A 22,872-nucleotide genomic window follows, 5' to 3' on the forward strand; every position below is an offset into this window, starting at 1 on the left:
CAATAAAACCTTGTAATATTAAAAATTCCATAAGCACATTAAACACATAATAAAACCCAATACAAACACTCCATTCCCACCAGTAGCGCCACTCCTGCCCACTGATATAGGCCCTCATGAGAAAAGGAAGAAAAGGAGGGACACGTGGAGAGAAGAAGGGGAAGGCCCACTCAGTATTTAGGCTGCCATGGCCTCAACCATAGGCCTAGCAGAAAAGCATCATTTTACAGGCCTTGAGGAACTTTTACAGTTCTGTCACGGCCCAGATCTCAGCTGGCAGTTCATTCCACCAGGCCAGCTAAAAGGCTGAGAAGACTCTGGCTCTGGTTGAGGCCAGATGGACATCTTTAGAGCTCCAACTCTAGATCACCAACTAGTATTCACTGATTATAATGGCCTTTGGGGGGCATATTGGTAGAGGTGGCCCCTCAAATACACGTGGGCCCAGGTTGCATTTGACTCTATAATACTTGAACATAAAGGTCTTTATACTACAAATACTCTAGAAGCAATCCAGAGAGACAGACGTTAGGATATGGAGATTGTTCTTCCTCCCCATCTTCAACCCAGGGCACATATACAGAAGTGCTAATCTTTGTTGTATAAACATCGCCAATTTCTATATTCTCTGTTTACAGAGAAGAGTCACTTCTACATTTACCTATGCATAAATGTGTCATGTGTATCATTATCTTACAAACACTTCTATTTGTGCATTTAAGTGGGTTCTGGGGTAAACCGGATCTTAAATCTAGATTTTATGATTGCCCTTTTCGATGCAAACCCTTAGATCTGAAAAACAAAACGTAATAATCCCAATAATCCATGCTAGCCAGACGTGTTAAAGTATGCTGGGAAACCATTTGTTTGTTTGTATTTCGGTCAAATAGCCACGAGAAAAGAGTTCATCTTTCCCTATTCTGAAGTTCCCAGCTATAACAAATTGAGATGAGAAACCAAACGACTTTGCTAGTGCAAATGTAACTTTCCTTGGAGTGTATTTCATTGCTTGTTCTGTGTTTGCACAGCTTGTAATTTGTGCTCCAAATTGAGCTCAGGCACATGACAAGATTGCATCTTCGGGATAAAAGGTTATCTCCAGCTCAGCAATCCCTTCAGTTCCAAGATATTTGGCGATATTACCATTGCATGACAGTAGTCAATTTACAGAACAAACAATTCTGCGTTCATTGCTTAGTTTTCCTCTTTTCCTCTTTCATATCCTCAGTCTCTTAAACAAATTTATAAATATAGATGCAGGAATTTTAGCACAACTATTTACTTTAGAAAACAAACAAACCTATTATTGTGCTCTGTGCTGAAATATACAAATAACGATATGCTGATGTGTATTTATTTGCATTAAGAAGTCACAGTAACACCACTACTGTGCATGATTTTGGAGGGGAGACCTGCAGTCCATGGTCTTAAAGGGATTATATGTTTGTCAAAGGAACAGTTCACATGCCTCTTTCTAAGGAAACCAAATCAATGGACTCATGTTCTTTTGATGATAATTATGATACTTTACACCTTTTATGAATCATGATGATGTGGAAAGGTTAATTTCTCAGCTATGAGCAGGTTAAGAAAAATTAATTATAATGTTAATTACCTTCTCTGTGCCAACGGAGTATTGTCAGAGGCTTTGACAGTGAGGGCATAAGAACGTCCTACCGACAACTCCACTCCGGATGCAATGGTTATAAGGCCCGTTTGTTCACTGATTACGAAGTCACCCTGATCCCCAGCCAGGATTTCATAGATAATTTGCCCGTTTGGCCCTTCATCTGCATCCATGGCCGTGAGCTGCAATCAAAAATCAGAAGACACATTTGCCACACTAGGATAGTTGTCAGAGCAAATAACTAGGTTATAGCACTACTCAAGTTAAGGCGCTTTGTAACTCCTGTGAAGTCTGTCCTGACCGAGACAAAACAAATCCAAAGTCCAGTGGCAGCTTAAAGACTAACAACATTGACTTATGCATCTTGTTTCTAAGTAGCCCTTCCTGGCAACTAACCACCCCCTACCTTGAAGAAATCTATTTCAATGCATCTGAAAAAGTGTGCATTTGTGGGAAAGCTTATACCCAGAATTAAACTTTGTTGGTCTTATAAGTGCCACTGGATCAAACTGTTCTAACATTTATTTCAGTGAGTTTTTGAGAGTCAGAGCTCACTTCTTTTTGATTCTGGTCCCAGCCTGGTGGAACGCTTGGCCAAAGGAGACCAGAGCCCTGTAGGGCCTTAATCAGTTCCACAGGGCTTGCAAAACAGAGTTGTTTCACCAGACATATGGTTGAAGTAAAATATGACAACAAAAGTGCTGGCCTCACTGTTGAGATAGAAGGAAGACTGGCTCTCCAAGACGATCTAGAATCCTCACCCCCCCAAGATTTTATCAAAATGGACTGTATATCAAGATTTTAATGAACTTACTGGTTTCTAAATTATTATTATTATCATTATCATTGTAATTATTATAATTATCATTCAGATGCAATGGAAATAAAGAAAATAATTTTCCTCCTGTCTATCCAGAAAATGGGAGGGAGAAAAAGGCAAAGGAAAGTCTGGCATCATAAATCAGGTATGATTCTCAATGTCAGGGACTTGAAAGGTTTAGATTATTAAACATAAAGGATGTGGGATGACGAGAGAGGTCAGAGGTTCTAGCCTCTGTCCCGTGCAGTAAAGATAAACAGAATTGTGTTTTAGAATTGCAATAAAGTAAATAATAAAATGATTAAAGAAAAATTAGTCTGAAACATGAGAGAATTGTAGGGTTTATTTTGGGAGGGGGAGTGCTTGAGGAGGGTTGGAAACACCAGTGCTGGGAACCCTTGAGAGGTGGGAGTAGTGATGAATGGCATCACAGCAATGCTATGATGTCCCTTCTTGAACAAAGCTGGAAGTGACATCACCATGTCAGTGTGATGTTCTAGGTTTCACTCAAAATTCTATGGAAACAGAAAGACTTTGTAGTAAATTCTAGAGCATCAAGTTAATGCAGTGATGTTACTTCTGACTTCATGCCAGAAGTGATGTGTTGTTGACACCTTGCCAATTCTTCCTTCTCCATTTTGCTCTTGCTGTTCCATCTAGCGGCAGGAGAAACAGTGGGGGCTAGGGGGGAGTTCATCCCCTATAACAAGCCTTATTTTTATTTTATTTTCAAATGTATTATTAGATTTATTACCTGCTACTATCATAAAACATCTTGAGTTGGGTTGCAGAATAAAATCTCACATCAAATAAAAACATTAAAACATTGATATTACAAGATAACAAACTCTGGCAGCAAAAAAAAAAAAATCAACTCATCCTGTATCCACCCTCGACCCTCCCCCAGTCAACCTCCACTCTCTCAGTGCCTCAGGGCATAGATTTCCAGGGGTGCTGACTATTGTTCTGAAGGAAGAAAGGAAAATCTCTATACTGAACACATGCCTAACAGCAAGAGAAACAAAGTGATTTCTTTTCATTCAGTTTTGTCATTTCAATTCTATTATACTCTGCACATCATGTGTGTTTTAGTATCAGGCTGGAGGACTCTGCACAATGGAAGACTCATGCCTAGCATCCATGAAACACAATCTTATTTTAAACATTTCACAAAAGTATATTTTATTTTAATGATTAGTGTGTGAAACCATGACATGAATGAATATCCAAAATCTTACTTATCTGAACAAACTCTAGTTTTGTCACCTTTGCTTTTTACCTTGTCTTCCCTGCAGAAGCCTGATAGATATCCTAAACGGCATTGTGGCTAGGGGGGTATCAGGGAACAATTCAGGTTTAAGCCAGAACTTCGTGTTTTAACATAATGCAAATAATAATGAAACATTACTGCAGGTAATAAACCAACTTCAAACTGGCTTAACCTACCCCAACGACAATTAGTCCACATTAAAACAATCAAATTAATCAAAGTTTAATTAAACCATGGGCTGAATTTTATAAACCACAAGGTCCTTGCAGATGGGGATCTGACTTATCACCCTCTTCTCATGGTATCCCTATGACCCCAAAGCTCATAAACAAAATGCTATGAAACATGGGGGTAAGGTTGCCAGATGCCTCTTGGTAACTGATAGGGAATGGGGGGACTTACTGGGAGAGGCAGAAAGGCCATCTGAGGTACAGCAATGTGTCACTGCTTATGTGACCCAGAAGTGACATTATCACTTCTGGCATGTTGGGACAACTCTCTGGTATTTGGGTAAAAACTCTATGGCAGTCGTCCCCAACCCCTGGTCCAGGGACTGGTCCCGGTCTGTGGATCAGTTGGTATCGGGCCGAAGCTCCTCCTCGTCCTCCTCCCCGGCTGCTGCCTCGGGGGCTGCCCTGACACTCTGCTACCAGCTCACCTTTGGTGCTCTCTGTTGGCCACCATGGCTGGGGCTCTCTCTCAGCGTGGCACTGCGCAGCTGCTGCTAGCAGTGTCCCCCAGCAAGCGGCGGGAAGTCAGGGGCACTGGCGGGAAAGCAAGCAAGCAGTGCAGGGGCTCAGGCAGTGGCCCTTGGCAAAAGACTACACCCCCCTCCCCCGGGCCTCAGTAAAATTGTCAAGCTTTGACCGGTCTCTGGTGATAAAAAGGTTAGGGACTACTGCATGGCAAATACCATAATCTTTTACCATAAAGATTTTTGCTCAAATACCAGAGTGTCACCTCAATAACGTGGGCTTGACAACATTATTTCTGGATCATGTGAGCAATTACGTAGACACATAACTGCATATCAGATGGATATCCCTGTTTTTCAAAGATCCCCCCTGTAAGTCTATAGATTGGTGGTAGTGCAATGAGGCCTAACAACAGGAGATCCTGCCTTCAGTGGGTGTATGTGTCTGGTAACCATTACAGGGCAAGCCCTACAATAGATAAACTGATATTGGGAAAATTTATATTCAGATTTGTTATTCACGAACAACTGAAACAGACATTTTTGCCTGAACTTAAACTTCCTTCACATAAAAAAGAAATAATCTAAAAATAACTGTATAGCATTGTGAGAACCTGGAACCACAGTGTCCAAGGCACATCCTACATGTGGTACTAGGATAAAACACTTCTGCATCAAACAATTACTTTTCTGTGAAATCCTCTGTCCAGTATGTTCAGGAGGCATACACTGTACTCTCCCCCATTATCTTATCCTCAGAACAGCCCAGTTAGGTTGGTTAAATGAGAGTATGCCTCTAGCCTAGTGAGCTTTCAGAACTGAATGGGGGGGGGGGGGGGTTGAATTTAAGGGCCAAACTAGACATGGCAGTGAAGCCACTGTTTCAGCATCTGAAAAGCACTAGGGGGAAAAAAGAGCATCTTGTCCCATTTTAGGCTTTCTAAACATGAGGATACTGTCAGACCAAGTTTGGTCCTAAATTTGCCCAGTCTTAGTTTAACTCCTATACTACAACAGTATATTATCCATGCAAGAACTGTTAAAAGGCTGTTTGCACTGAATTGCAGAATATGGAAATGGGGCTTCTGCATCAAAGCTCTGAACTCAACAATCTGCTACACAATCTTATGGTTTAAACTTCTTTGAAGTCATGTATTCTTCAGCCATCTTCAAATTTCCCAGTAAATTTCCTGCACAGTGTAGTAACTCTCATAATGAATTTTACTAATGGAGGCTGATAGCACTTTAAAAGTGTTATAACAATCTCCTCTAGATCAGCAATCTCTGTGTGTATGTGGGGAGAAAACAACCCCAAACTATTTCATTATATACTTGGAATGAAGCCAGGTTTTACAGTGACAACATGAAAAGGGAAGCTGGTAGAATACACAAATGCATAAATTAATAAGGTTAATTAAATTTAAAAATGAAAAAGCTTTGAAATGCTAAGTTATCTGAATAACATTTGGGGGGCAACATGATGCCTGAAAGGCGGAATTAAAGCCAAAGAGCTGTCAAAACATTACGTGATTTTGAAAATTCAAAATGCAGGTGTCTTCAGCTGATATGGTCCCATAGTTTAGATTTTAGAAATATTTTAAATTCTAAAACAAGCCGCAAAAGGATCCATTTTGCTTTCCCTGTATATCTTCTTCATGCAGTTGCAGTAGTTTTGTTCATTAAAAAGGTGGAATACTCATTACTTGACAATGATTAATATGTTCGGCTGTTGCCTAGGAAAGCCAAGATTTGCATTTTGCAAATGAGAGACCGTAAGAAATCTTTCTAGCATCCCATTTTTACAATGCCACATAGTTTATGGGCGTGCCAATTTTGATTTTTGCAGTCACTCTAACAAAGGTTAGGCTGGCGAGATAGAGCTTACTTTACACTGTGATTTCTTTTTACCATTATGTGGAAAAACTAATAACACACCCTGACTCCAGTAGTTCCACATCTGTCATGAACTAAAAGTTCAGGTGAATTGGTCTGATTTCCAAATGCCCAACACAATTACTTCTTGCTGATCTAAACTGAAACCTGCAGTTGTTGTGTGCCAAATGGTGTTGCTTTCCAACAGGCACATGTAGAATAACTATTCCAGCAAAATAAGTCTATTTCCCCAAAGTCATACACCATTAGCACACATTTATTTTAGCTATTTAGATAGCCTGCTCAAAATTACCATGTCACAGTACAGCTGATACTTTTGGATCAATACGATATTGGGACCTACCATGAGACATTCAGGCAGCTCATACACATGAGGTCTAAATTTTTTCCCCTTCGCTTTGTTAATTATTATTATTATTTATTAAACTTATAAACCACACCTCCATAATAGAGTCCCTAAATATGCTCACATAAAAATGCAGATATAATGTAAAATTATAACTAAGGGTGTTAAAGTCACCTCACAGCACCTGCACATAAGAATGCTTTGTATTTCTACTTCACTGCTTGAGTGCCACGGGATATGGAGAAAGCCCTTGGAAGAGATAAGGAAATATGCATATAAGGACCCTGTGTCCAGCCTACAGCTTGTGTTTTATAAATACCATATATACTCGCATATAAGCTGACCCGCATATAAGCCGATGCACTTAATTTTACCACATAATCTGGGCAAACTTATTGACACGTATATAAGCTGAGGGTGGGAAACGAAGAAGGTACTGGTAAATTTACAGGGTGGCCTATGCACTTAATCCATGGTCAATCATTACAGGCTTTCCCATCCAGCCTCCCTCCCAACAAATACAGAAAAATCAAGAGGATGAATAGCTGCTGGTTTTTGTACTCCACTTTTTTCTAACCAAAGGAGTCTCAAAGGGGCTTACAATTGCCTTCCCTTCCTCTCTTGATGCCAGACACCCTGAGAGAGCACTGACAGAACTGCTCTGTCAGAACAGCTCTGGCAGGAGAACCAAACAGTGCCCCCCCAGGCCAGCAAGCCAGAGCAGAACAACAGTACCCAAAGTTGGCAACCTACTACAACAAATACAACAGCTACCAAACTGGGGGCTACAGTGCCCCCCAGAACAAAACACTGAAAGAAAGAACTGTAAAACTGAAAACTGAAAGAAAGAACTGTAAAAATCAACTTTTAAAAGAAACACAGCCCCAAGAAGAAAAGGCAAACAATACTGCCCCCCAGATAAAAGAAGAAACACTGAAAAAACAGTAAATCCTAAAGCACACCCAAAACCCACCCCACCCCATCCACAGAAGCCAAAAGAATCATTTGGAAGAAATTATTTGGAAAAGAAGAGGAAAAAATATCAAGGTCTGGCGGGGGCAGGCTGTGAATCAATTACCCACTTATAAGCCGAGGAGATATTTTAAGTGCTAAAAACTGTGCTAGAAAACTTGGCTTATATGACAGTATACTTTGGTTTGGCTGTGCTGCCATCTTTTTCTGATGTGCACACAGTGGAGTGGGATATGAGTTGTGGGGATTTAAAAATGCAGTGTTAATACTATCACATTTTCATTGTACTCCCCTTCAAGATTCATGTTTGTTAATCCTTCAACCACTAAACAACCACTAAACAAAAGCCACAGCGCCTGAAGGTGGAACTGGGGAAGATGTCTTCCTCCTTTCTCTTTGTTGGAAGCAGTCTGTTCTTTCCCAAAACAGAAAAAAGACTCAGGAGCTTTATAGGGACAGAACAAGATTTTCCTTCAAACTATGAAAGAATTCAAACTCATTCGACTTTTCAACACAGTTCATGTAAGTCTATGACCATTCCTTTAGGCTGATCCTGCATTGAGCAGGGGGTTGGACGAGATGGCCTGTATGGCCCCTTCCAACTCTATGATTATTTTTCCTGAATGCGGTCAACCTCTAAACCAACAATCCCCGATCTAAACTATATGTTGCAATAACCATTTGACCAAGGACAGTGTTAAAAGGATCTATTAGTGTTCTTTTTATACCAGAGGGCTCAGTAAGAATTGAAGGGGCCATTAAGGAAATGGCATCTCTGCAGAAAGCACATCTTTTTATCCTATCCCAAAAGCTGGATGCAGACACATCCATACGCTGACCAAACATGAGTTTGTTAAATTGTTTATTGTTAGAATATTATTTTCTCTGTTTATTGGTATTGCAATTACTGTTACCTTGATTTGATACAATCACAGAGTTCGATGTACTATTCTTTGTTTCTGTTCCATGTGAACTGCCCTGAGCCTTAGGGGAGGGCGGTACACAAATGCAAATAAATGAATGAATGAATGAATGAATGAATAAATAAATAAATACATACATACATACATACATACGTACATACGTACAATAGATTTCTCCACTATATTTTGCCCTGATGCCAACTTGCAAGCCAGATCCCACCAGACCTTGATCATTAAGCAAGACAGGCCCTGGCTAGGTATTGGAAGAGTGACCTCCAAGGAATACCAGGGTCATGACGTGGGGGCAGGCAATGGCAAACCATCAACAAATGTCTCGTGTATGGCAGCCAAGCAATCTTAGAATCTCCTGACTTTTTTACACATATGCCATGCAGTAAATAAATAAGTCCCTCAAATTAAACCGAAAAGATAATGACTATATAAACTATTATTCCAGTTTGGTCCATATATCCGTCAAAGAACTTTATTATATTGTATGCTATAATTTGATGCTTACCCTCTGCTTATATGTCTGGACTGGCAACTTTCATTTCAGTATTTCTGAAGAATTGTGCATGTACATGAAATAAAACTTTGTTGGTCATTAGATACCATTGGACTTGAACTTTGTTCTGCTGCTTCTGACCAACATAGCTACCCACCTGAATCTAACACTGAACATTAGTCCTCCAAAGTTTTGAGATCAACCCAGTTGCCGAATGATACCCATCAGACATAATGGGCTGGGATGTGAACTGTCATTTTTGCAAGACAGCGAAACGTTACACAAATTAAATGTTTTATTATCTCTGCAATGCAACTCAATTAGTGAGTAGAGGCAGCCTTTCATGGTGAATTATTATCTAACTGCACAAATGTACTGAGGTCAGAGCTCTTTTTCTAACCTACTTCTTTTGATTGGAATATCTGGTTTCACAATCTAATAATGACTGACCTGGGCCATTTTCCTTTTGAAGTTATCATGGCTGATTATCATCTCAAAGGAGGCAATTATCCTTAAAGGACTCTAAAGCAATTAGGAAGCAAAGCCATACAGTTGAACAGCACGATTTGTCAAGGATGCATTGAGAGATCTAGATCATTATTGCTGCACAGATAGACACTTCTCCCACCACAACCCTGCCCCCCAAACAACTTATACAATTTCTTATGTAAAAGAGCTATTCTTGCTTTAGGATGCTTAGGGCTGATCCTGCGTTGAGCAGGGGGTTGGACTAGATGGCCTGTATGGCCCCTTCCAACTCTATGATTCTATGATTCTATAAGCTTTCTCTTACATATTTCAATAAACAACAACAACCACCACCCTACACCCTCCTTGTATGATACTTCACATCTGACACAACATCCTCTCTCAGCAACTTAACAAGTCTCTTATACTCCTATGTTCAACACTTCTGCAAGGACAATTAATTTCATTTGGGGAATCAGAATTTTATAAAGTAGGTTAAAGGTTCCAAGCATGCTATTTTGTCAGGCAGAATACAACTACTTTCAACTTAAAAGGCCATTTTCCCTTGTAGAATGTTGTGAACAGAATGGACACCCACCCAAAAAAGTACATTTTGCATTAAGGCCAGTAAACAGGCTGCTCCCAGTGCATTTGCACAGTTTATTAGCTGACTCTGTTATTAGTAGCATTTTAAAAGGTCCAGCTGTGTTCATACTCTTAACTGTCAAGGACGTACTTTCGTTGATATTGCAGTCCGCGTGGCATAACAGACCTATCAGATCACTTTAGTGGCCCTAATGCTTTCAACATCATTGCCAAGTATGAACAAACATGCTTCGTTTAAATATCAATGGCATTGGCAAAATAAATACGAAGATTAAAATCCAGAAGAGAAGACAAAAGAGAGTGGCCATATACATTGGTACCCTCTCTTGCCAACATGGTACAGTGGCAATAGTTCTCTGTGCTGTCCTTACATTGCCCGGTTTACTGCATTGAACCCCCCCCCCCCCATACCCATGACTGTTCCCTCCCATTCCACCTCACAAAGGTCAGCAAATATCGATGGATTTCATCAATCAAATTGAAAACAAACGGTTATGAAAAGGGGCATTGCCTCAGTCAAGGTATATCTTCCAGAAATCTCTCCCTCCCTGCAAACCCCCTCCTTTCCTCCTGCTTTTAGCCTTACAGCAGGCAAGGGCCTTAACTGGCTGACCCCATTCTGGTTCAAGGAGCGTTACTTCAAGAGAGCCCAGAAGACTCTCTGTGCAGATCTGAGAAGGACCAAACTTGAAGTCTGAGGCAGGATTGTAGCTTACAATGTAACTGACAAATTACTAGAGGCCGTTTGCCGGATCCAGTTAGTTTGAACTGAACCTGACCAATAGTGTGCACTGGCTGAAGATCCATTTCTTGCTTGTGTATATAAGTTGGGGCTCTCAGGAGGTTTGATAGTTCAGTTCAAGTTTATTCTTGTAACATGCTGGGGTCCTAATAAAAGCTCAAATCATTTCCAGTGTCCATGTCCACCTCTGAACCCACGGATTTAACGCTCTTCCTGCCCCCATGTTCAGTCAAAGAATTGTCATGACTAAAACTGAGGCATGAAGAACTTAGGCAGAATGAACAAGAACTGGTTTAAGAGCTTTTGTTGTTGTTGTTGTTTTGTTGTTCTTCCTTGCTTTTTACTTCTAATCACTAACCTCACAGGGTATCTGTTGTGGGGAGAGGAAAGGGAAGGCGATTGTAAGCCACTTTGAGACTCTTGGGTAGAGAAAAGCGGCATATAAGAACCAACTCTTCTTCTTCTTCTTCTCCTCCTCCTCCTTCTTCTCCTCCTTCTTCTTCTTCTCCTCCTCCTTGGAATCTCAAAGGGGCTCACAATCGCCTACCCTTCCTCTCCCCACGACAGACACTCTGTAAGGTAGGTGGGGCTGAGAGAGCTCTGAGAGAATTGTGACTGGCCCAAGATCCCCCAGTGGGCTGCATATGTGGAGGAGTGGGGAACTGAACCCAGTTCTCCAGATTAGAGTCCACCGCTCTTACTACACCAAGCTGGCTATTTTGTTATATAAATAAGAGAACAGCTGTAAAAACGGGGCAGTTATACAAAGGAGGCAAAACTAATACAGGGACATTAAAAATATCATGGGCAATACTAACAAGCAAAGAAATTAGCTTGAAAACTGCAATGCTCCTTAACCCTACTGCCTTACTTGATTCCTATTTCTTTATTGAGTAAGGCAGTAGTGTTAAGGACCGTTGCAGTTTTCAAGCTAATTTCTTTGCTTGACTGCAGTGGACTGGAGTCACCCAACTATGGGACAAGGGATCAATTCCCTTCCAAAGCAGCATCCCTACCAATCAGCTTCAGGGAGTGAAAAAACTCTGTCTCTGCAGGGCCCTTTGGAGTTCTGCCTCTTTGACAGTAATTGGTTTCTGTTTTCCTCTATTTTCCCCAGCCTAATTCTGAGGTTCAGGAGGTTCCTGGGAAATACAGGCCTGCAGGCAAATTGATAGGTAGGCCTAGGGACTGTATGGAAGACAAAGGTTGCCTTGAGGTATACAGGCTGCTTTCCTCCCTAGCCTCGCCGTCTTGACACCAAAGGACACACGCTATTCTAGAATTCAGGTTACAGCATAGCTGTGTAAAGTTGTCCATATATGGATGTACAACAGAACACGTAGCTCAGTTTAAGCATCCTGGTATAACATTTAATCATTTTACTTCATGGGCTTCACAAAGAGGTATGCTGTAATTAAGGTTTTTATGTTCTAACAGCCATAACATTTTGTGTTATAAATTAATTCCTCAATTTCTGTCTGGTATACAGCTAAGGAATGATGCCTTTAGGAACAACACAAAGTGAGTGCAAACTAGTTTTTTTAGGACCATTTTTGGCATGCCTAGATGTGAATTACAACTGATATCCAGACTACGGAGACTATATAGTATTACATCCTGCTGAGGTCCTTCACCTACTCAATGTCACATCCACACTGGCTTCTCAAGTGAAACAGAGCTCATGATATTTCTTGTTGAAACTAATTTGTTAAGCACATAAAAGTCAATATATTTCCCAATCGTTCCTCCCCCAATGACATTCAAAAAATGCCCAAATTTGGAATAGGTGGCCTTGCTACTTTCCCAGCAAAACAAACACCCAGTTGCTGTACCCAATTGCAACTTTTGGCACTCAAGGCCAAGCCCACAGATAACACTCTAGCTTCCTCTTGTTTCCTGGTGCCATCCGGTCAACATAACCCAGCAATTAGTCTATACAACAAATGAAAGGCACAGAAGAATATGAAAAAACACAGATAAGCAAAGACAATATATCCTTCCCCAGGTTAGAGCAATGAACCAATCCCCTGCCCCACAACTGAAGTCATGATAAGATGCTACTGTCAGCAGAACCTGACACCCAAACCCTGCTCTTCCCAGGACCCAACCTCCAAATCTCCAACAATTTCTCAAACCAGACTTAGCAACTACAGGAGAAACCCAAAATGAATTGTTGATTGTACTTGCTAATGATTATTTTAAAAATAGCTGGTCCTGATTTCTGTCACCTGTGGATCAGTTTTAATACTAGGAGAACTCCAGCCCCTACCTGGAGGTTGACAGCTCAACGTATGAAAAACGAAAGAAGAAATTTGACATTTGTTTACTGTTATTTATATAATCTAAGTGTCACAATGTTCTTATACCCCATAAGCTTATGAGTCAACAAGTCCCCATGCTGCCAAGTGGTGGGAGTTAAAAGAGGGGCTATGACATACTGCATCAACCATTAGAGAGGTGGTGGGAAAGGAAGGTGCACCTTAGCGGAGCATCGAGGGTGGGTGGAGCATGTGCGGCACAGATGTGCCATGTGGGAGCTGTGGTCACAGGTCACCTTAAAATGTGCCAATCCCTTTTCTCCCCTGGCAGCTGAGCAAGAAGCTTCCTACCAACCCACCCTGTTATATAATTGTTGATAATAATAATGTTGATAATAATTATTAGTTTTATGGAAATGAGTTTGATCATTGTTAAGCCGGTTCTTAAGCAATGGTTATGAAAGTTTGTCACAGCTGGTGGGATGGCAAGGGGATGGAGCCTAATCAGGGGAGGGGAGCCCAGGAAGGGGACTCTAGAGAGGCAACAGCCTTGAGTGAAGGTGGACCCAGCTTGGAAGGCCCAGAAACACTCATAGAGCCAGGTGAATTGGGCACCCCAGGATTCACAGTTTGGGTGAAAATACCCAGCAGCAAGGGGATCTGTGGCCCACGAAAGGATTGGGATGGGTTCCCCAGGGCACCACTAGGGTTAGGTTCAGGGTCAGATGACCCAAAGGAATAGGTCAGGCTCCCACTCCCCTTGTCGGCCAACGCACTGATGTTGTGGTTAATAAAAGTTGTGGTTTGTTTCCCAATAAAAGAAGGTGTGAGCATCATCCTTCAGCCCTTATGCCCGCCTGCAAGCTAATAGAAATATAATACAGTGACTACAAGTCATGAGACAGAGCATCATTTGGACATGGAATTGGGGTCACTATGAGTGAGCCGGTAGTTGTGAGTTTCCTGCATAGTGCAGGGGGTTGAATTAGATAACTCTGGAGGTCCCTTCCATCTTCATGATTCTATGATTCTGAGTCCTCTTGTGTTTTTGTTTAGAGGAAAGTAAGGGCTGAGAAAGGGAGGATAAAAGCATGGCAATGAAGCACAAGTACCAGACCTTAGGCGACTTAGTGTTTCAGCTATGCACATCCCCATTCATAGTTTATGAACATTCATACCAGGCTATTCCTTAGAGCAGGGGTAGTCAAACTGCGGATGCTGGCAGGGGCTCATGGGAATTGTAGTCCATGGACATCTGGAGGGCCGCAGTTTGACCACCCCTGCCTTAAAGAATGGTTAGGGATTATGGAGATAATCACTGTGGAACACTTGAAAAAGGATATACAAAATTTATTTTAAAAGGCTCAGTATCAAAACCCAGGGACAAAATCTGAACCCTTCTTTTCTTTCAGCCACAGTTTCAAGCATATGACTTTTCTTCAGATTACTGCTGGCCTTGGCAGTACAGTTCTATTAGCATTTATATGAAAGTCTTCATTTTTCAACCACAGGCAGTCCACCGAAATAGTGAGTCCCTTTGCTCAATATTCTACTTCTCTTCGACTGCCTGGCAAAGTATCCCATTCCTACCTATTTGTCAGCATGCTGAATAGCCAACACTTGTGACCTCTTGACAACTGTTTGGCTTGGTAAGCAGAACATTATTTTAGGTGATGAGGTAGTCTAATGGCAAGTCATATGTCTTGGCTGTTTAAGGAAGGCTATTCAATTGCTACACTAGTATTTAAAACTTCAAGTATGCTCATGGTGCTCTAAAATCAATCAATCACTGATAAGGAAAATACACTATTAACTATTAACTGGGATGGTGCATCCCAATTAATAATTTCTTGTGTCTCCTTGTTTTGAAATCTAAAATGTCTTGAATAATATGAAGGCATTTCAGTATGACAGAAGACTACTGTAGGTATTCGAAGTTAGTTCATTGTTTCCATTATTCTTTAGTCTGGTACTTAACCAGTTGACAGTCGTTTTTTTGGACATGTAAAAACTGTGTGTTTCTTTGGATTCTCCTTTAACTCAAAAGGTAGTCGAATGCAAAATGTAGCTGCATTAAACTGAATCTTACCACAAGGGTTAGTATTGTCCACTCTGATTTAAAGTGGCTTTACAAGGGTCTGAGGCAGAGGCCTTTCACATCAATGACTACTAATTCCTTTTAACTGATGATGGTGGGAATCGGCCCTAGGATAATCTGTGCACAAAACAGATGGTCCACCACTGCTCTGAGTGCCCTCCCCCCGAATCTTTATCACTGAATCTGTCACCTATTGCTATCATAGGTAGCCTCTTGATGCCTTCACCAGGCACTTCCTATGATGGCTACTAGTGCTTAAAGTTTGCTTACCCAATAAGATCATGGAAGTGGAACTACTGCCATGCCATACCTGTAAACATCAGTTAGGAGCCACCATCTCTGATTCATAACTTGTTGTTGTTAGGTGCAAAGTCGTGTCTGACCCATTGTGACCCCATGGACAATGGTCCTCCAGGCCTTTCTGTCCTCTACCATTCCCCGGAGTCCATTTAAGCTCTCACCGACTTTTCAGTGACTCCATCCATCCACCTCATTCTCTGTCATCCCCTTCTTCTTTAGCCCTCAGTCGCTCCCAGCATTAGGCTTTTCTCCAGGGAGTCCTTCCTTCTCATGAGGTGACCAAAGCATTTGAGTTTCAGATTCATAACTAGCTTTGTATTAAGCTAGGCAACCAGTCATGTCAGATGGACATCTCAGATTTCCAAGGAACATAGTGACCTGATAAGGGACCCTTTCAAAGGTTCCAGTCCTTTCTTACTGTAGGTTAACATCTGGGGAAGAGAAAATTTACTTCTCTATCTTTACCTTTTCTCCATGACCGTTTATGCACTGGAGGTTTCATGCTGTGCTGCAGGCTGGAGTTTTAATCATGGCAGGTTGCCTCACCTCTTCCTGCAGCCACACGGGGGAGCATTTGGCCTGATGCACCTCATCAACCCCCTATTTGTGCTCCTGCACGGGAGCTGGAGCAATGAAGTGCCCAGTGCATAAAGGGTCCATGAGAGGATCTCAACTGAACCCATTGTTTTGTTTTGGGTTTTTTTTGGTTAATCAGGTTTCGTCCTAAATTCTGGAATTAGCAAGGGCAGCTGAGACAAGGAGGGCTTTTTGCTGAGAAGGTCAGCCAACCAATCTTTTTATATTTTTTAAAAAAAAATTAAGCTAAATTCAGAAATCCTTGCAGGATTTTGGACTCTTGGAACTGTGATCAGAATTGAAAAGACTGGCAGACTCCTGGCACACTACCAGCAATGTTTGAAGTCAGCTTCCAATTTATAGTGGTAAGAGGGACTTCCCTCAAAAACGTATGGCTTTTAGTGCAAGGCTTCTGATAAACTTTGATCTTTCACTACAGCTATTCAGTGAGATATTTATGTAACCAGTTTTATAGAACTTTATTTTAGCTGACCATCATTTGGCTGCTTTCCAAGAAAATCTCAACTTCAATAATAGAGCAAAAATATTAAGTGAAGCTCTTTTTATATTATCTACTCTGTGAAATATGTAATTGGCTATATATATTTTTAGTTTTTTTTCTCTTTCTTAGGTTTATTTTTATTCTACCTTTAACAAAAGACATTTGTTTGAAGCATTTAGTGTTTCGGCTGTAATGTGACACAGTGGGGATTAAAAGATAACCCATCTGTTTCACTAGAAAGTTTGCTAATTGGAAAGATAATATGTATTTATTTTCCCCTATCATATATTTTCTTATTTGGACATCTGAAGTACCCCAGAATTTAAAAAAAAACATGAAAATGTTAGGGGTTCCCCCCTCTGCAAAGAAAAATGAACATACCTGGAAACAACACTGCAACACCTGTTTTATTTTTGTACTTCCTTGTTGCACTTCCTCCCTTTCTCCACTTCTCATTTATCAACTTTCTTTCCTGCTATAATAAATTGTATTTGTAATAGGAATTTTTTTCTGTTGGTGACAGATTGATATTTATGACTTAATTACTAGAAGATAAGCTACCTTTTTCATATATACTATATTAATTAGGGATGGACACTAACTAATTCATGAATGAACGAAAACTCAGCATGAACTTGAACCAGTTCGGAGCCCCTGAACTGATGTCCTGAACATTTACTGGCTTGATAATTGATAGTGGGACAGCCAGGTAGATATGTCCATCAGGGTTAGGTTTAAATGGTTGTGAATGTGATCAAAAAGTGGTGGGGGGAGAAACAACCATACATGAGAGAGGTAACCTAAAAGGGTGAGACAAAAAATAAACTAAAATATGCCTAAGTATACAGTGCTAGGATAAAGAATATCATATATATTTAATTATACATTCGAAAATGTTAAACTGGCATTTTAAAAGGACATTCATATGGTTCTACATATGCCCAGTATGCAGACAAATGTCCAAACATAAATACAGGTTAAAAGGTACAAATTATATCTTAATATCTGTTTCAGCTAAAAGCCTTCCTCAGTAGTAAAATTCAAATTGAGCATTCCATGCAATAAACAGAGATATATAAAACACATCATATGCAGAATAGACCTAAAACTACTCATATAAAAATTAGTCCTGAAATTAAAGAGGGGGGAAAGTGGGGTAATTATTTTGTTGTTGTTGTTGTTAGGTGCAAAGTCGTGTCCGACCCATCGCAACCCCATGGACAATACTTACCCAATAAGATCATGGAAGTGGAGCTACTGCCATGCCATACCTGTAAACATCAGTTAGGAGCCACCATCTCTGATTCATAACTTGTTGTTGTTAGGTGCAAAGTCGTGTCTGACCCATTGTGACCCCATGGACAATGGTCCTCCAGGCCTTTCTGTCCTCTACCATTCCCCGGAGTCCATTTAAGCTCTCACCGACTTTTCAGTGACTCCATCCATCCACCTCATTCTCTGTCATCCCCTTCTTCTTTAGCCCTCAGTCGCTCCCAGCATTAGGCTTTTCTCCAGGGAGTCCTTCCTTCTCATGAGGTGACCAAAGCATTTGAGTTTCAGATTCATAACTAGCTTTGTATTAAGCTAGGCAACCAGTCATGTCAGATGGACATCTCAGATTTCCAAGGAACATAGTGACCTGATAAGGGACCCTTTCAAAGGTTCCAGTCCTTTCTTACTGTAGGTTAACATCTGGGGAAGAGAAAATTTACTTCTCTATCTTTACCTTTTCTCCATGACCGTTTATGCACTGGAGGTTTCATGCTGTGCTGCAGGCTGGAGTTTTAATCATGGCAGGTTGCCTCACCTCTTCCTGCAGCCACACGGGGGAGCATTTGGCCTGATGCACCTCATCAACCCCCTATTTGTGCTCCTGCACGGGAGCTGGAGCAATGAAGTGCCCAGTGCATAAAGGGTCCATGAGAGGATCTCAACTGAACCCATTGTTTTGTTTTGGGTTTTTTTTGGTTAATCAGGTTTCGTCCTAAATTCTGGAATTAGCAAGGGCAGCTGAGACAAGGAGGGCTTTTTGCTGAGAAGGTCAGCCAACCAATCTTTTTATATTTTTTAAAAAAAATTAAGCTAAATTCAGAAATCCTTGCAGGATTTTGGACTCTTGGAACTGTGATCAGAATTGAAAAGACTGGCAGACTCCTGGCACACTACCAGCAATGTTTGAAGTCAGCTTCCAATTTATAGTGGTAAGAGGGACTTCCCTCAAAAACGTATGGCTTTTAGTGCAAGGCTTCTGATAAACTTTGATCTTTCACTACAGCTATTCAGTGAGATATTTATGTAACCAGTTTTATAGAACTTTATTTTAGCTGACCATCATTTGGCTGCTTTCCAAGAAAATCTCAACTTCAATAATAGAGCAAAAATATTAAGTGAAGCTCTTTTTATATTATCTACTCTGTGAAATATGTAATTGGCTATATATATTTTTAGTTTTTTTTCTCTTTCTTAGGTTTATTTTTATTCTACCTTTAACAAAAGACATTTGTTTGAAGCATTTAGTGTTTCGGCTGTAATGTGACACAGTGGGGATTAAAAGATAACCCATCTGTTTCACTAGAAAGTTTGCTAATTGGAAAGATAATATGTATTTATTTTCCCCTATCATATATTTTCTTATTTGGACATCTGAAGTACCCCAGAATTTAAAAAAAAACATGAAAATGTTAGGGGTTCCCCCCTCTGCAAAGAAAAATGAACATACCTGGAAACAACACTGCAACACCTGTTTTATTTTTGTACTTCCTTGTTGCACTTCCTCCCTTTCTCCACTTCTCATTTATCAACTTTCTTTCCTGCTATAATAAATTGTATTTGTAATAGGAATTTTTTTCTGTTGGTGACAGATTGATATTTATGACTTAATTACTAGAAGATAAGCTACCTTTTTCATATATACTATATTAATTAGGGATGGACACTAACTAATTCATGAATGAACGAAAACTCAGCATGAACTTGAACCAGTTCGGAGCCCCTGAACTGATGTCCTGAACATTTACTGGCTTGATAATTGATAGTGGGACAGCCAGGTAGATATGTCCATCAGGGTTAGGTTTAAATGGTTGTGAATGTGATCAAAAAGGGGTGGGGGGAGAAACAACCATACATGAGAGAGGTAACCTAAAAGGGTGAGACAAAAAATAAACTAAAATATGCCTAAGTATACAGTGCTAGGATAAAGAATATCATATATATTTAATTATACATTCGAAAATGTTAAACTGGCATTTTAAAAGGACATTCATATGGTTCTACATATGCCCAGTATGCAGACAAATGTCCAAACATAAATACAGGTTAAAAGGTACAAATTATATCTTAATATCTGTTTCAGCTAAAAGCCTTCCTCAGTAGTAAAATTCAAATTGAGCATTCCATGCAATAAACAGAGATATATAAAACACATCATATGCAGAATAGACCTAAAACTACTCATATAAAAATTAGTCCTGAAATTAAAGAGGGGGGAAAGTGGGGTAATTATTTTGTTGTTGTTGTTGTTAGGTGCAAAGTCGTGTCCGACCCATCGCAACCCCATGGACAATACTTACCCAATAAGATCATGGAAGTGGAGCTACTGCCATGCCATACCTGTAAACATCAGTTAGGAGCCACCATCTCTGATTCATAACTTGTTGTTAGGTGCAAAGTTGTGTCCGACCCATTGTGACCCCATGGACAATGATCCTCCAGGCCTTCCTGTCCTCTACCATTCTTCGGAGTCCATTTAAGTTTGCACCGACTACTTCAGTGACTCCTTATTTTCTGTCGTCCCCTTCTTCTTTTGCCCTCAATCGCTCCCAGCATTAGGCTCTTCTCTAGGGAGCCCTTCCTTCTCATGAGGTGGCCAAAGCATTTAAGTTTCATCCTCAGGATCTGGCCTTCTAAGGAGCAGTCAGGGATGATCTACTCTAGGACTGACCGGTTTGTTTGCCTTGCAGTCCAAGGGACTCGCAAGAGTCTTCTCCAGAATTCAAAAGCCTCAATACATTGATGCTCGGCCTTCCTTATGGTCCAACTTTCACAGCCATACATTGCAGCTGCGAAGACCGTAGCCTTGACTAGACACACTTGAAAAGGCTTTTTAGGATGCTGTCTAGATTTGCCATAGCTTTCCTCCCCAGGAGCAAGCATCTTTTAATTTCTTTGCTGCAGTCCCCATCTGCAGTGATCTTGGAGCCCAAGAAAATAAAATCTGTCACTACCTCCATTTCTTCCCCATCTATTTGCCAGGAATTGAGAGGGCCGGATGCCATGATCTTTGTTTTCTTGATGTTGAGTTTCAAGCCAACTTTTGCATTCTCCTCCTTCACCCGCATCAACAGGCTCTTTAGTTCCTCATCACTTTCTGCCATTAGAGTGGTATCATCTGCATATCTGAGGTTGTTGATATTTCTCCCTGCATTCTTGATCACAGTTTGTGACTTATCTAACCCCGCCATTCTCATGATGTGCTCTGCATATAAATTAAATAGGCAAGGCGATGGTATACAGCTTTCTCAGTTTTGAACCAATCAGTGATTCCATGCCCGGTTCTCACTGTTGCTTCTTGACCTGCATATAGGTTTCTCAAGAGAGAGATAAGATGCTCTGGTATTCCCATCTCTTTAAGAACCTGCCACAATTTGTTGTGCTCCACACAATCAAAGGCTTTAGCATAGTCAATGAAGCAGAAGTAGATGTTCTTCTGAAACTCCCTAACTTTCTCCATGATCCAGCGTATGTTGGCAATCTGATCTTTAGTTCCTCTGCCTCTCTGAAATTCTGCCTGTACTTCTGGAAGTTCTTGGTCCACATATTGCTGGAGCCTAGCTTGTAGGATTTTGAGCATAACTTTGCTAGCATGATAAATGAGTGCAATGGTGTGGTAGTTTGAACATTCTTTGGCGTTGCTCTTCTTTGGAATTGGAATGTAAACTGACCTTTTCTAATCCTGTAACCACAGCTGAGTTTTCCAAATTTGCTGGCATATTGAGTGTAGCACTAAATATGAGTGCTATATGTCTATATGTAACTATATGTCTATAGGTCTTTTAAAATAATCAAATTCTTTAAAAAGTATTTGTAAGATTAAACACAGGCAGCTCTTTAAAATGTGTAACATTTCATATGCCCACAGATCTAAAAAACATGAAACATATCACCAAAGCACTGTACATTTTTAAAATCTATTAACATTTATAGTTAACTATTTCTATCTTCTTAGGATCAATCCAAAATACTCAAAGCTCAAATGTATGCTAAGGTATAGTATGCAAAGAAAAAGCACCATGGTTATACACACCCCTGATTATATGGAAAAAATGGTGGTAAGGAAAGTATGATGTGGCAGTGGAAAACAATGGAGTGACAGCTGTAAATCAGTAACACTTGGGAGATGAAAATTATATCAACTGGATTATACTCCTCAATCTCAAAACCAGTCAAATAAATCAGACACATAGCCAATCAATTTCTTCGTTCAAACCGCTCAGCACCTGAGTATTCAAAGGATTCCTTTTTATTCAGAAGTTGAATTTGTTGTGAAGAGTGTACTTGCAGCTTTTCTATGAGCAGATAAGGAACTTACGTTTCTGGTCAAGTGTCAGGAAACAAAATGGACTGATGAAATGGCTGGCAGGGTGCACCAGCTAATAGCTGAAGGGTGCACCCACCCCACTGCTAGTCAGTACAGATTTTACAAAAGAAAGAAAGAAAATATCATTAGAAAATACCACTTACAATAAAGGTATTCTTACCAAAAGGAAGAAAAATAATTGCAACAGAGGAACAAGGTAAACAACTGTATGAAGAACTGAAAGAATTTGCCTAGAAAGATAAAATAAACCTCCAAGTAATTCAAAGCAATTTGGTAGCCCATCAAAGCAAAGTTTACAGACAAAAAAATTCAAAGAAGAAGCACATATAGAGAAGGATAAGTCAGATGTGGTAACAACATCAGGGCAAAATGGATAAATTAAAACTAGTATCAATAAATATCAATCAACTGAATTCTTCTTCAACTCTCATAAAATATTCAACCAACTGGAAAAAGCAACACACTGATATATTATGTTTATAGGAAACTCATATAAAGAAGGGACTCAAACAATTCAAAATTCAAAAGAACTATGAATTAAAACAAAACAGTGGGCATCGCGGGAACTTTAAGACATGGGGAAAGGGGATTGGCTGCCTGGCTTGATTGGCAGGCAGAAGAGAGTACATATAAAGCACGTTGCTCTCTTCTGCTATTTCCAGCAGCACTTGTGGAG

At 40.3% G+C, this 22,872-nt stretch overlaps 1 protein-coding gene across 9 annotated transcripts in view; it reads right to left on the reverse strand.

Moving 5' to 3' along the window:
* Positions 1 to 22,872, reverse strand: part of PCDH15 (protocadherin related 15) — an 886,705-nt gene that overhangs the window by 215,832 nt on the left and 648,001 nt on the right. For all 9 annotated transcript variants that reach the window (XM_077350402.1, XM_077350403.1, XM_077350405.1 and 6 more), the window contains one exon: positions 1,616 to 1,809. In XM_077350402.1, the coding sequence (XP_077206517.1) occupies positions 1,616 to 1,809 (194 nt within the window). The remainder of the gene's footprint in view (positions 1 to 1,615; positions 1,810 to 22,872) is intronic.

Source organism: Paroedura picta, chromosome 8, assembly GCF_049243985.1.
Source record: "Paroedura picta isolate Pp20150507F chromosome 8, Ppicta_v3.0, whole genome shotgun sequence".
Lineage (NCBI taxonomy): Eukaryota > Metazoa > Chordata > Lepidosauria > Squamata > Gekkonidae > Paroedura > Paroedura picta.